The sequence below is a fragment of the Microcaecilia unicolor genome, chromosome 3 (genome assembly GCF_901765095.1).
Source record: "Microcaecilia unicolor chromosome 3, aMicUni1.1, whole genome shotgun sequence".
NCBI lineage: Eukaryota > Metazoa > Chordata > Amphibia > Gymnophiona > Siphonopidae > Microcaecilia > Microcaecilia unicolor.
In genome coordinates this window covers 267,236,477-267,250,547 of record NC_044033.1, presented here as the reverse complement: position 1 = coordinate 267,250,547, position 14,071 = coordinate 267,236,477, and the positions used below count along the sequence as shown (strand labels likewise).

The window sequence follows — 14,071 nt, the reverse complement described above, 5'->3', positions numbered from 1 at the left end:
GCACTAAATGCTAAGAAGCCCATAGGCATAAAAGGGGGGATTATATATATATATATATAAAACATTTCTGCCTAAGCGCATTCTATAAGCACTCCTAGATTTAGACGCGGTATATAGAATACGCTTAGGCAGAAATCGTACCACCTAAATCTATGCACCTCCATTTACACCAACGAAAATGTGGCGTAAATACCGGTGCGTAGATTAAGGTGCAGAGGGACATTTGTATAACAATGCATGTAAATTTTGGAATGCCCACAAAACGCTTATTTCCCTGCCCATAACCACACCCCTTTTGCCTGTGAGTATTACAGAATACGCTTAGCGAGTTGTGCGTATAAATTCTAATTATTGTCAGTGCTCCTTATTGCTTGTTAAGTGCTATTATCAACACTACTTAGCCTATTAAGCCAATTAAGTTACGCACATTGTTATAGAATACACTTGGATTTTGGTATGGAACTCTAGGTGCGCTATATAGAATCCGGAGGGAAAACAGGCTTCTTAGTATTTAGCATGCGCTAATTATGTTAGCACGGCCCCTATATTTTTAAATCGATGCATGTTGTTGCCAATGGAAAAATACCTGCAAATAAAGCAGGTGCAAATCTCTCTGTGCCCTCCTTCACAGAGACAGTTTTTCAAAGGAGGAATATGCTTGTTTCCACTGTGGCAGCAGGGTGGTATCCCCTTAGTCTGGTACCCCAGATACCCAAGAAAAAAAACAGGAGAACAAAAAACCTTATACAAGTAAATGCAGACAGAACAAAGGAGTGGAAGATGCCAGTCACAATCTCCACGTTAATCAGTAGGAAACTTTTATTATCCAAATATTATGGGGCGGATAGTCTGAACCAAACATGGGCTGTGTTTCAACACCCAAGCCTTCGTCGCGGGTTTTTATAAAGCCAGCAATAAAACCATAAGGACATAAAAATGTTACAGTGCCAAACATAGAAACTTAGCACCACAGGCTGCTGTAACAAGATCTAAAGATCACGTCTCCAATGAGAACAACAAATAACGGATAATGTTTGGATAATAAAAGTTTCCTACTGATCACCGTGGAGATTGTGACTGGCATCTTCCACTCGTTTGCTCTGCCCGAGATACCCACCCATCTTGCATCCTCCTTCCATTCCAACAGCCCTAGTGCAGGACACGAACTTCAAACCCTTTAAGGAATTGGTTAAAAAATAGTGGATGATATTTCAATCTTGTTTCCAGTAAAAGGGACCGTACAGGAAACATTTGGTTCCTGTAACTTGGATGCTTCTAAATGGTTTGAAACTCAACCCAGACAAAACCAATATTTTATGGATAGGAGGAAATAAAGTTGGTGTGCCAAAGTTCAGGTTAAAGTTAGATAAGTTGGAAGTTCCTCTTCAATCAGAAATCAAGATTTTGGAAGTTATATTAGATTCAAATTTATATTTGGAGGCACATCTAAATGAAATTGTCAGAAAAGCCTTTGTAAAGCTAAAATTGGTACGTTGAGTAAAAGCATTTCTAGATCCTTCCCAGCTGCAAACAATGTTATCGTCCGCTATTACTAGCTAATTAGATTACTGTAACATTATGCTACTGAGTTTACCAGATTTGCAAATACACAGATTACAAATAGTATAGAATGCAGCAGCGAAATTGGTTCTGGTGGGCAAATTTACTGATCATGCTACTCCATTGCTTAGAACTGCATTGGCTTCCGGTGAAGGCTAGGATCCACCTTAAACTTTTTAAAATTTTATATGGTTTGGCTTCCCAAAAAATTAGGCTAACGATTCCATCTACTTTCCAATGCCAAAAATTTTCAACTTGGTAAAGATTTATCCTAGGTTGTGGACCTGAGCTCTGGAATAAACTACCAAGCAGCATGAGAGAGAAAAATTATTATTATACATTTTAGACATTTTTTTGAAAATACATCCATTTGATTATTATTTATTGAAGGAATAAATCTTCCATTAAGGACGTTTTAGATTTAAATTTTATATGTAATTTTGGGGTGTTAGCCCACTTTCTTATGACCTGTGATCCACCATGAGCCACTGAATTTGGTTAAGCGGAATATAAATGATTAGATTAGAAATTATAACATATATACTACCATACTTTTTATTCATGTATTTATTTATTAAAAATTTGTACCATGCACAATCTACAATGCTAGGCAGCTTACAAAAGACATTCATAATAGATACATTATACAAAAAAAAACCCCAACATTGAACAAATGACACGACAAGATTAAAAGACACAATCTACATATCTGCACAGAAAGTCAGACACCAAACTACAGTACAGCGCTCTATAGTAACAGAACAGATGCCCATCAACTCGCAACCATCCCTGGATAGTCTACGCTGCACCACCCTCACACAAACAGCAATACAAATCATTCGGCAAAAAGTTGAGCAAACATTCTCAAACAGCTGTTTCCTGAAACTCCCTATCTCTGTAATAAGACAGAAGTAACGTGAATTGCTACCTTTAAAAATATTCTTGTGCAAGATATTGCATATTATAAAAAAACAAACAAACATTCTCAGGAATCTGTTCTTACCTGGCACAGTTTCAGAACAATCCTTTTTTTTTTTTTTGATCTGGCATCCGCTGATGCCCAATACTAGTATTTTTCATCTGAAAGTAGAGCAATTATGTAAATTCATCCTCTGGGCGTATGAGCACTTAGCCTCCTGTGCCCAGTTCAAATGCTGACTACAAGCTATATTGAAAATACATACAAGGTTGTTAATAATACATGGTGCCCATTGAAACAGTCCTATTGCATGTCTCTTCAAGAAGAATCAAGAGCTATATGGAATGTCTAGTCCCACTGCAAGTTATTCCAGTTATGGAGGGACTGGAGCATACGGAAGAAATGCAGAAGAATCGTGCTGCGCAGATCCTACATACGCCAAGAAACTGTTAGCCTGGCTTCCCCCACTGTTGCACTCAGGAGCAAAACTAAAATGGGGGGATGAAAAAGAACAAAAATTAAGTTGTTGCTATTGCGTTTTTTTTATATCTTTTTTATTTAGTCATATAACATGCAGTAGTACAGTTTCACTTGCAAATAATTACCTGGAGATCAATATTCAGTGGCGTGGCCAGTACCTAAAGTTATACAGTTATTTTATCCATAATGGCAGCAGTAACGCACACATATTTATTTATAGACTAATAGCACTTACATGTGTGATCGGTGCCAGTAATTGGCAGTTATATGCATGAGCACTAGGCACTATTCTTTAAAATGTGCACTCAAGTTTCGTAGGGCTCCTTTTACAAAGTTGTGGTAGAAAGTGGCCTAAGCCAGTGGCATAGGAAGGGGGGGCAGTGGGGCGGTCCGTCCTGGGTGCACGCCGCTGGGGGGGGGGGGGGGGGGGGGTGTCGGCTCCGCTGGTTCCCTGCTCCCTCTGCCCCGGAACAGGTTACTTCCTGTTCCGGGGCAGAGAGAGCAAGGAACCAGCAGAGCCGATGCAGCTCCCAGTGACGTGCACTCGGAGGCGGATCGGCCCTCTCGCCCGCCCCTTGCTTCCTAATTGAAGTAAGAATGCACTCTGAGGGGGGGGGGATACACACCGAGGGGGGGCGCCGTGCTGCACCCGGGGGGGAGGGGGTGTGCAGCGGCGACCCGCCCCGGGTGTCAGCCGCCCTCGCTACGGCACTGGCCTAAGCACCACTGTTCCCTCTAAGCTGAGGAGTCCTCCAACTGCGTTGCTGCCACTGGGGGGGGGGGGGGCAGTGCTTCAATATTGTGTTGGTTTTTTAAAAAAATATTTTTATTATTGCATGAAGACAGAGACAATCAATTGTGAACAAAAACCACTCAACTTCAAGTCTGTAACAGAACAATACAGTAACACAGAAATGTCCTTCTCTTCACCATTCTGATCTTCATATCTTTTTTTCCCCCATTTATACCCTCTCCCCTCCCATCTCCCTACCCTCCCTTCCCCCAAAGGTTGCTCCTACCCTATTACATGCAGACCCCTTTAAGTACCCATTGCTGGGTCCGGTGGTGAGAGTATTTTGAGTGCTCTCCCCCAGATGTCTCTATATTGTGTTTTGATTGGAGTCCTGCAGAGTTTACCTATCCCTCACTATTGAAAATGTGATCCTGCAACAGCACCCCCCACTGGCAAGACAGTAGGTGGAGGACTCCTGCTCAGCTTACAGGGAACAGCGCTTAGCATGCCCTTATGCGGTTCCTTCCCGCATGTTAAGGCCATTTCTAACGCATGGCCATTAACAAAAATTAGCACGGGAGCCCTTACCACCATCTATTTTGTAGGGCTCATGTACTAATCAGCACATTGAACTGATTAGCGCAGAAATGCTCCCTCGCCCCCAACATGTTTCCTTGGCCAAAAAAATTAAAAAGCATAATGTAGGTAGTGTGCGCACATTTGAAACTCAGCATGGGATGCCTGAGTGCACCCCGTGGTAAGAAAATTTAAGCTGCAATAAGCACGTATTAGTGCTTACCACAGCTTAATAAAAGGACCCCTTAGCGTACAACTGCATGGGTGGAGTATGAGTGTGTCATAGGCGTTTCACCTGGCGATACACACAACCTACAGAATAATAGCTGCACGCATGGGGTGGCACATTTAGGTGTGCCCATATCGACTTGCTATTGATTTGACATAGGTGGCTACACTTATATTTTGGTGCGCGAATGCTGTCTTAACGCATGTATTCTATAACAGCTTAGGTGCGCCTAAGTGCCATTAGAAAACTGGCGCTACATACAGCTTTTTTGTGACACCTAATTCATGGCACTAATTTATAGAATTGCCACCATAGCTTTCTGCAGGTAATGTGCTCAAAGCTGAATGCGGAAAAAGCCACTAAAATTGTATTTTATTTATTTATTTGGATTTTGCTCACACCTTTTTCAGTAGTAGCTCAAGGTGAGTTACATTCAGGTACTCTGGATATTTCTCTGTCCCTGGAGGGCTCACAATCTAAGTTTGTATCTGAGGCAATGGAGGGTTACAATGACTTGCCCAAGATCACAAGGAGCAGCAGCGGGATTTGAACTGGCCACCTCTGGATTGCAAGACTGGTGCTCTAACCACTAGGCCACTCCTTCACTCCTGTAAACAGTTATTTCTCTGATGTCTTGAGTTTAAACTTGTCTTACCAGAATGAGCAAACTGAAATGTATTCTACAAACTTCTACCTAAATAAGAAGGAAAAAGACCTTAGTGGTAGTTCAACACTCAAGTCTGAGAGAGAATCTACCTCACACGAGTCAATCATTGGTCAAAAAACCTCCAAATAAATGTACAAAATGTGCAAATACATACATATAATTAATTGTAACCCCAAAGTAGGATAACTAAAGCAGGAAAATTAGATTGTGAAAACTTATTTGCAAACTTTACCCTTATTAATCTATTAGATAAAAATCCCCTAAACCAGTTCAGGACAATCCAGTTCACGCTTCATTATCTAAAAGATCAAACATGCCTGCCCACCCTTATCTCACAGGCATCAAGAAGGTCTCAGTGCTATCATAACAGTAGTGGCGTAGCGGGGGGGGGGGGGCTGCCACCCGGGGCGGTTCGCCGTTGCACCCCCCCCCCGGGTGCAGCACGATGACATCCCCCCCCCTCGACGCATCGACACCCCCCTCCCCCCCAACCAGCTCCCGCACCCTACCTTTAAAAAGAATGTCGGAATCCGAGGCGAGGCGCAGCCCCTCGCGCCTGCCCTGCACGTAAAAGAAATGTGGACCGTCTCATCGGGCCTTCTCTCGCTCTGTCTGTCCCGCCCTTGCGGAAATAGGAAGTTGCGTCGGCGGAGGGCGGGACAGATAGAGCGAGGGAAGGCCCGACGGTCCACATTTCTTTTACGTGCAGGGCAGGCGCATTCCGATATTCTTTTTAAAGGTAGTATGCGGGAGCTGGTCTGGGGGGGGGGGTGTCGATGCGCCGAGGGGGGGAGCTGGCAGAGAGTACACCCCCCCCCCCCAAGCTGACACCCGGGGTGGACCGCCTCTCCCGCATCCCCCCCTAGCTACGCCACTGCATAACAGCAAAAATCCCCAAGCTGTGCTCAAACAATAGGGAAACTAACAGGTCTACGGATGGATGGCAGACTCAGATCTAAGGGCAATCATTGTTACCTTTCCTGACATTTACCTTCAGGAGGCAAATAGCTGCCAGTTACTAGATTTTCCCAACTTTTGTGTCACTGTTTATATGATTTCAAAGCTATTCTGAAGGGCCTTGAAAATGGCAACTCGCTCACAGCTTAATTTGCCCCCTCAAGACATCTACCCCCAACAGATTTACTCCAGAGCAGAAATAAGCCTGGTCAGCCAGTCTGTATTAAGATAATCTCTTTTCATGTTTCTTACCTGTTTTGTATACTTTGAGAAGCAGCGTTCCAGGCCAGATCGTCATCACTGTCATACCGTCGAGGATTGTCAAAGAAATAAGACCTATGACCAAATCCATGACTGGGTATCATCCCTGTGTTGGTCTGCAAAAAGACCCCCCCACACACAAATCAGCAGTTTAATTATTCACATTTGTTATTGCTTCTATACACCTATTTTTAAGTGATGCTGTCTGGAAGGGATGATTTTACCTCTAGACAACTACCAGTAACTGAAGCTACATGTCCCAAACCACAGATATAATGAAATCAAGATACATTCCTTTACACATTTGAAGAAAATGGGATATAAGACTGGTGGCTTACGCCAACTCAAACCGCCACCCCACCCCCAATACAGTTTACTTAGCATCCCAACTTTTCCTTCAGGCAGGCTTTTACTGCTACACTGGTCTAAATTTTCAAACAGCTACAGCTGCAGAAATACACAAAATATTGCGTACATATTAAACCCATAAAGACTGAAGGAAATTTCCTAAGGGGTTGATATTCAAAACAATTTAAATGGCCAAAGACGGCTCCTGGCTGTTTCAATCACTTGTCCGGGCCAAACTGAGCATATTTAGTGGCACTTAACTGGATAGTGCTACTGAACATGCCCGGTTAGCAATTGTGCCCTACCTTGTGGACAATCTGGGGCAGAATCAGCATTTACTCAATGTGTAATTAAACTCTGGAATTTGTTGCCAGAGAATGTGGTAAAGGCGGTTAGCTTAGCGGAGTTTAAAAATGGTTTGGATGGCTTCCTAAAAGAAAAGTCCATAGAGCGTTATTAAATGGACTTGGGGAAAAGCAGTATAAAATGTTTTGTACATTTTGGGGATCTTGCCGTGCATTTGTGACCTGGATTGGCCACTGTTGGAAACAGGATGCTGTGCTTGATGGACCTTTGGTCTTTCCCAGTATGGCAATACTTATGTACCGGCTAAAGTCCTCCCTTTTTTCAGATTCTTTTGATTCTATGTCTGAAGCATCTCATTCTCTCTTGTCTGTTTTCCCCTTCTTTACCTGCACCCTGTTTGCCCTCCTCCTCCCCCTAACTTCCCATCATTTTCTCCTCTCTTCGTTGCCCTGCCCTCCTTCCCATTCCCTTCCTTGGTTTACCATCCCCCCCCCCCCTTCTGCCCCTGCATCAGCTTTGTCAAGGAGTTTTATTTTGGTTTTATGAACCCGCTTAGTTGCCTGACTAGGATCAATTTTGCAGCACAATATATCAAATGTTTCACCATGCAGGTGAAATCCTGGCTCTTCTCCCAAGCCTTTAATACATGGAGTGACTGACTATACTCATTCTGTACCTGGACTAGCTTGCTACACACACTGTAACTTAGATCAGCTCCTTATCTCTTGCTTAACTATACAAAGAACTTGCCTTGAGTTTAGCTAACCATCAAATTATCCCAACAGACTCTGTACCGCGCATCTTGTTCCCATCATATATCTGCCCTTGGCCCCTCTGCTATATGGTAAGTAAGCCGTACTGCAGAAAATCTTTAGCATCATATCTATGTTAGTTGATTGTTTCATTAGTATTATGCTAACATTGTATTATATCTCTGGTATTTGAATTCCAGTGCTGTTAAATGTGTATATTTTTGATACTGTTTCACGATAGTTCTATTATTAGGTTTCAATTTACCTTTTTCAAGTTTACCTCATTTATTGTATTTATGTCTATTCTTGGTTATTTTACTATTGTTATGCTGTTAACAAAATTGTAAGTTTTATGTTAAACTGTACCTGCTGTACACCGCCTTGGGTGAATCTGTTTATAAAGGCAGTTAATAAATCCAAAACAATAAACAAATGTACAAATAAATAAATAAACATAACCACACAAATAGGAACACATGAAACTCAGTCCAGTCTTTATGCAGTTCATCGTGGCTGGTTAAGTGCTGAATATTGCCCACATAAGCAATGCTGATGCCCGGACATGGCCCAGCACTGAATATTCAGGAATAAAGCTGGTGGAGGTCAGAAAAAATGTTGACTGCCACCGTCTGAATATCAACCCCTAACTGACAAATTTTCAGCATCCAGTCTTGGTGCTAAAATTCTCCCATTTAAACTTAAGACACAGACGAAAAAGGCTACTTTTCAAAACACGAGTCTTATGGGTTCAACCTTCTTTACAATGATTGCAAACATCCATATCCTTTGATAAATACAGTATATTTATATGTATGTAAACAATATATTTCTAAGCATATAGGTATTCATGTAATGGTGTTTCCATGTAAAAGTTTGCTACATATGCAAATGAGCATGTATCAAAATTTCACATGGAACATCGTGAGAAAAAGATGTTTGAAAAAAGATCATTAGACTAATGTGTAGTTATCTTTTCTTATAAACACCAGCCTTTGCAGCTTTTCAGTGCACTGTTTCTTTGTTTAGTACATGACCACTGCTCCTTAATTCTGACTTTGAATCAGAAATGATAAAGGAAACCTCCTTCGATGCTGAACATTTCACTATCATCCTTCTGCTGCTTGGAAATTAAGGTATTTGCATTGTATTGCACGTACCATATCTTGCACAGGGTTTCGAACGCGGAAGAAGAACACCACCAAGCTGGTGGGCAGGAGCTCCCAGACAAAAAGGATCACGCCGAAAACAACATATCCGGCATCCCCCAGTTTACACTTCAAGTCAGCCTGTTGGGACAGCAAAGAGAGGAGACTTAATAACTAGAAGGGAAGCCAGGTTCTTGAGATGTGTATGGAAGAGAAAACACACAATTAAAGTGAAATTAATTCAGAGTCTATTTGGTTTTGTGGATTTTCCTGTTCTTTCATACCCACTATACTACTGCTTCTCAACCCTTTCCTGGAGCACCTAGCCAGTCAAGATTGCAGGATCACCACAATGAATGTGCATGACACAGCTCTGCATATAGGGGGGGATTCTATATATGGGCACCTAAAAAATCCATGTGCAAAACATTGTCGCCTAAGCATATTCTATTAAGTAATGCCTACATTCAGGTGTAGTATACAGTGGGGGAAATAAGTATTTGATCCCTTGCTGATTTTATAAGTTTGCCCACTGACAAAGACATGAGCAGCCCATAATTGAAGGGTAGGTTATTGGTAACAGTGAGAGATAGCACATCACAAATTAAATCCGGAAAATCACATTGTGGAAAGTATATGAATTTATTTGCATTCTGCAGAGGGAAATAAGTATTTGATCCCCCACCAACCAGTAAGAGATCTGGCCCCTACAGACCAGGTAGATGCTCCAAATCAACTCGTTACCTGCATGACAGACAGCTGTCGGCAATGGTCACCTGTATGAAAGACACCTGTCCACAGACTCAGTGAATCAGTCAGACTCTAACCTCTACAAAATGGCCAAGAGCAAGGAGCTGTCTAAGGATGTCAGGGACAAGATCATACACCTGCACAAGGCTGGAATGGGCTACAAAACCATCAGTAAGACGCTGGGCGAGAAGGAGACAACTGTTGGTGCCATAGTAAGAAAATGGAAGAAGTACAAAATGACTGTCAATCGACAAAGATCTGGGGCTCCACGCAAAATCTCACCTCGTGGGGTATCCTTGATCATGAGGAAGGTTAGAAATCAGCCTACAACTACAAGGGGGGAACTTGTCAATGATCTCAAGGCAGCTGGGACCACTGTCACCACGAAAACCATTGGTAACACATTACGACATAACGGATTGCAATCCTGCAGTGCCCGCAAGGTCCCCCTGCTCCGGAAGGCACATGTGACGGCCCGTCTGAAGTTTGCCAGTGAACACCTGGATGATGCCGAGAGTGATTGGGAGAAGGTGCTGTGGTCAGATGAGACAAAAATTGAGCTCTTTGGCATGAACTCAACTCGCCGTGTTTGGAGGAAGAGAAATGCTGCCTATGACCCAAAGAACACCGTCCCCACTGTCAAGCATGGAGGTGGAAATGTTATGTTTTGGGGGTGTTTCTCTGCTAAGGGCACAGGACTACTTCACCGCATCAATGGGAGAATGGATGGGGCCATGTACCGTACAATTCTGAGTGACAACCTCCTTCCCTCCGCCAGGGCCTTAAAAATGGGTCGTGGCTGGGTCTTCCAGCACGACAATGACCCAAAACATACAGCCAAGGCAACAAAGGAGTGGCTCAGGAAGAAGCACATTAGGGTCATGGAGTGGCCTAGCCAGTCACCAGACCTTAATCCCATTGAAAACTTATGGAGGGAGCTGAAGCTGCGAGTTGCCAAGCGACAGCCCAGAACTCTTAATGATTTAGAGATGATCTGCAAAGAGGAGTGGACCAAAATTCCTCCTGACATGTGTGCAAACCTCATCATCAACTACAGAAGACGTCTGACCGCTGTGCTTGCCAACAAGGGTTTTGCCACCAAGTATTAGGTCTTGTTTGCCAGAGGGATTAAATACTTATTTCCCTCTGCAGAATGCAAATAAATTCATATACTTTCCACAATGTGATTTTCCGGATTTAATTTGTGATGTGCTATCTCTCACTGTTACCAATAACCTACCCTTCAATTATGGGCTGCTCATGTCTTTGTCAGTGGGCAAACTTACAAAATCAGCAAGGGATCAAATACTTATTTCCCCCACTGTATAGAATTATGCTTAGTTGATATCCCAGCGCCTACAATTACACTCATCCATTTACACCAATGAAAACATGGTGGAAATCCCAGCATGTAGATTTAGGCGCACTCGGCCATATTCTATAACTGTGCGCTTAAATTTTGTAACGCCCACGAAATGCCCATTTCCTCGCCTATAACCATGCCCCTTTTTGGCTGCACGTGTTAGAACTTGGGCACACTGCATTACAGAATATGCTTAGCAAGTTGTGCATGTAAATTCTAATTATTGCCAAATAGTGCTCATTATTGCTTGTTAAGTGCTGTTATCAATGCTGATTAGCTTGTTAAGCCAATCAAGCACATTGTTACAAAATATGCTTGGATCTCAGCACGGATCTCTGCGCTATATAGAATCCAGGGGAAAATGGGTCTCTGCAAATGTACATATATGGAAATTTATTTAGCTCATGTATATTAATTGTGATAATCATGAAAATCCAACTAAGTAAGTGGGCCTCTGGGACAGGGTTGAGAAGCACTGGGATACAAGAAGGAGCAACACTGGAACCAGGAAGCATCTTACCTTTAGCAGGTGCATTATTAGACTTCTACAATCTGTAATAGGAAGTATTAGTTAGTCATATTTCTTCATACATGAATTTAGATCTCATTTACATACTTGGAGACAAAACTATTTTCTGCACTGATGTGGAAAGTAAATACACGGTATCCGGAAAATTGGGACCCCCAACATTCTTTCCAAATAACCCCAAAACAGCTTGTAAAATAATTAACTGAGCTCTTAATGAAACCCCAGAACTCACTCTTTTTTTTTTTTTTACAAGAAACTCATTTGTCTACCTCAGAGCATGGGAAATTTAAGAATTGGTGGGTTGGGGAATTGCTAGAAGCTCCGGCAAAAGAGTGCAAGGTTGGGTTTGTGATACTTTTTTGGAAAACACTGGATGTACAAATTCGGAGATGCTGGAGGGAGGCTTCCGGCAGATATCTTATTACTCTGGTTACTATAAATAAACAACAGCTATTGTTATGTAATGTTTATGCCCCTAATGTTTATGAAAAAAGTTTCTCTGAGTCACTAATCCGCATTATTGCTCAGCAGCAGGGTGTCCCGGTCATCATGGGAGGAGATTTCAATATAGTCCATGACCCAGAGCTTGATAGTTCTTCTGGTTCTGGGTCAAAAGGGAAGCGGCTGCCACGAGGGATTTCACTGCTTTGTTCGGCCCTGGACCTATTAGATATTTGGAGGACACTTCACCCAGGGGAGTGGGACTACATGCATTTGTCAAGAGCTCATGCCTCCCAATCCAGAATAGATTATTGGCTTTTATCAGAAACTATTTTTGGGAAGGTTCAGGATGTAGACAAAGGACCCTATGAAATTTCTGACCATGCGATGGTTTGGTGTGTAGTGTCGGTAGGACCCCAGGCGGAACACTCATACCACTGGAGGTTTCCTACTTCCCTGTACTGGGATGCAACTTTTCTACAGTATATAGCTCAACAGAGGGAAGATTATCAAATAATGATTGGGTGCATCGGGAAGACCCGGTGTTGTACTGGGAGGTCGCGAAAGCAGTGTTAAGGGGGTCAATAATAGCTTATACGAGCTTCAAGAAAAAGGCTAGAGATAAGGAGATTCTTCGGCTACAGCATCAGGTGAAAGAGGAACAGAAAGAGCTCGGAAGTAAGCCAACTGCACAACAGCAGACACAATTGTTAGCTACGCAGACTGCGCTTAATGAGTTGCTACATGAACGAACAGTAAAATCTCTACTTTATTATAAAAACAAACTTTTCTTGCATGGCAACAAGCAAGGTAAATTGTTAGCCAATTTGGTACAAAGGAAATCGGGTCTGCAGTTGATACGGCCGATAGATAGAGGGGAGGGTACTTTGGTGTGAACGAATAAGGAGATAGTTGAAGTATTTAAAACATATTATCAACAACTTTATGCTGGTCCAACAGTTGAGGATTTAGATAACAAGAGGGGGAGGGAACAAATACTATCTTCTGGCTGAATTACTCTGTTGGGGATGCTAGAAGAGTAACAGCATCCCATCAGGAGGACTATCTTGTGTGTGGTGGTAAATGGCCAGAGGACAGTCTCTTTACTGTCTTAGGCGTAATGTTGTTGAATTCTGAATTTTGTTACATTGTTGAGGGACATAACACTCTTAGATGAGGCGGGATAGGGGGGAGACTAGTTACTGTCACATAGTGAGTTTGAGGGTTAGAGAAGAGGGGTCCCTCAAAGTCTCTTCTTGGCAAGAGTAAGGAGATTGGCTTTTTTGGCTCAAAACGGATTGGGATAGGATAGGGAGGGTGAGAGGATAACAGAGTTTTTAGAGGGACAACAGACTTTGTTAGATAATGCTTGGACCAGCAAACCCTGGTATGTCATCCATAAACCGTGGACACATAAATATTTCCTATTCAGGGTGGTGGGGGGAAGAAGGGATGAACTGCCCACTGAGGAGCAGGGAAAGGGGATTGGGGACATAGCTTAATGGGATGACTTACAAATTTTTTGCTATGCCTGTTGTTGCTTAGAATTCATCATTGCTGTAGGGTTGAATATCGTCAACATTGAAACTGTTACAATCTTACAAAATAGGGGTGGGGTGGGGATAAAAATTGTTAAACGTTTGATGGCAGATGGCATTATCATTTTTATTGCATATAATTTCATACATGAATAGCTGTACAATCATATTCTTGGATGTAATCGCATGGATTTGTCATCAATAAGGTTGTTCAAACTTAAAAGATATCACTAACCAATAAAGAAAAGAAGGGGTCAAAAGACTCAAGGATCACATGTTTTTCTAAATTACATAGTAACATAGTAGATGACAGCAGATAAAGATCTGTATGGTCCATCCAGTCTGCCCAATAAGATAAACTCATAGCATTGTTAAGGCATCAGATATTAGAGCTAGTATGGGGGTCTGGCATTCAGAGAGTCATGTAATTTGCTTCAAACTTGGTGCAGGTATACTAGAAAAAGCTTCACTAAAACCTGGCAGTGTATGGAAAGGATCCAAGATGGGGTCCCCATAG

The 14,071-nt window shown here is 42.4% G+C and overlaps 1 protein-coding gene across 2 annotated transcripts in view; it reads right to left on the bottom strand.

The window, feature by feature from the left end:
* Positions 1-2,562: 2,562 nt before the first annotated feature.
* The window catches only part of GPR137B (G protein-coupled receptor 137B), a 75,182-nt gene continuing 63,673 nt past the window's right edge, over positions 2,563-14,071 (bottom strand). For both annotated transcript variants that reach the window (XM_030198075.1, XM_030198074.1), the window contains 3 exons: positions 8,946-9,074; positions 6,374-6,498; positions 2,563-2,967 (listed from right to left, as the gene is read on the bottom strand). In XM_030198075.1, the coding sequence (XP_030053935.1) occupies positions 2,853-2,967; positions 6,374-6,498; positions 8,946-9,074 (369 nt within the window). In that variant the 3' untranslated portion in view covers positions 2,563-2,852. The remainder of the gene's footprint in view (positions 2,968-6,373; positions 6,499-8,945; positions 9,075-14,071) is intronic.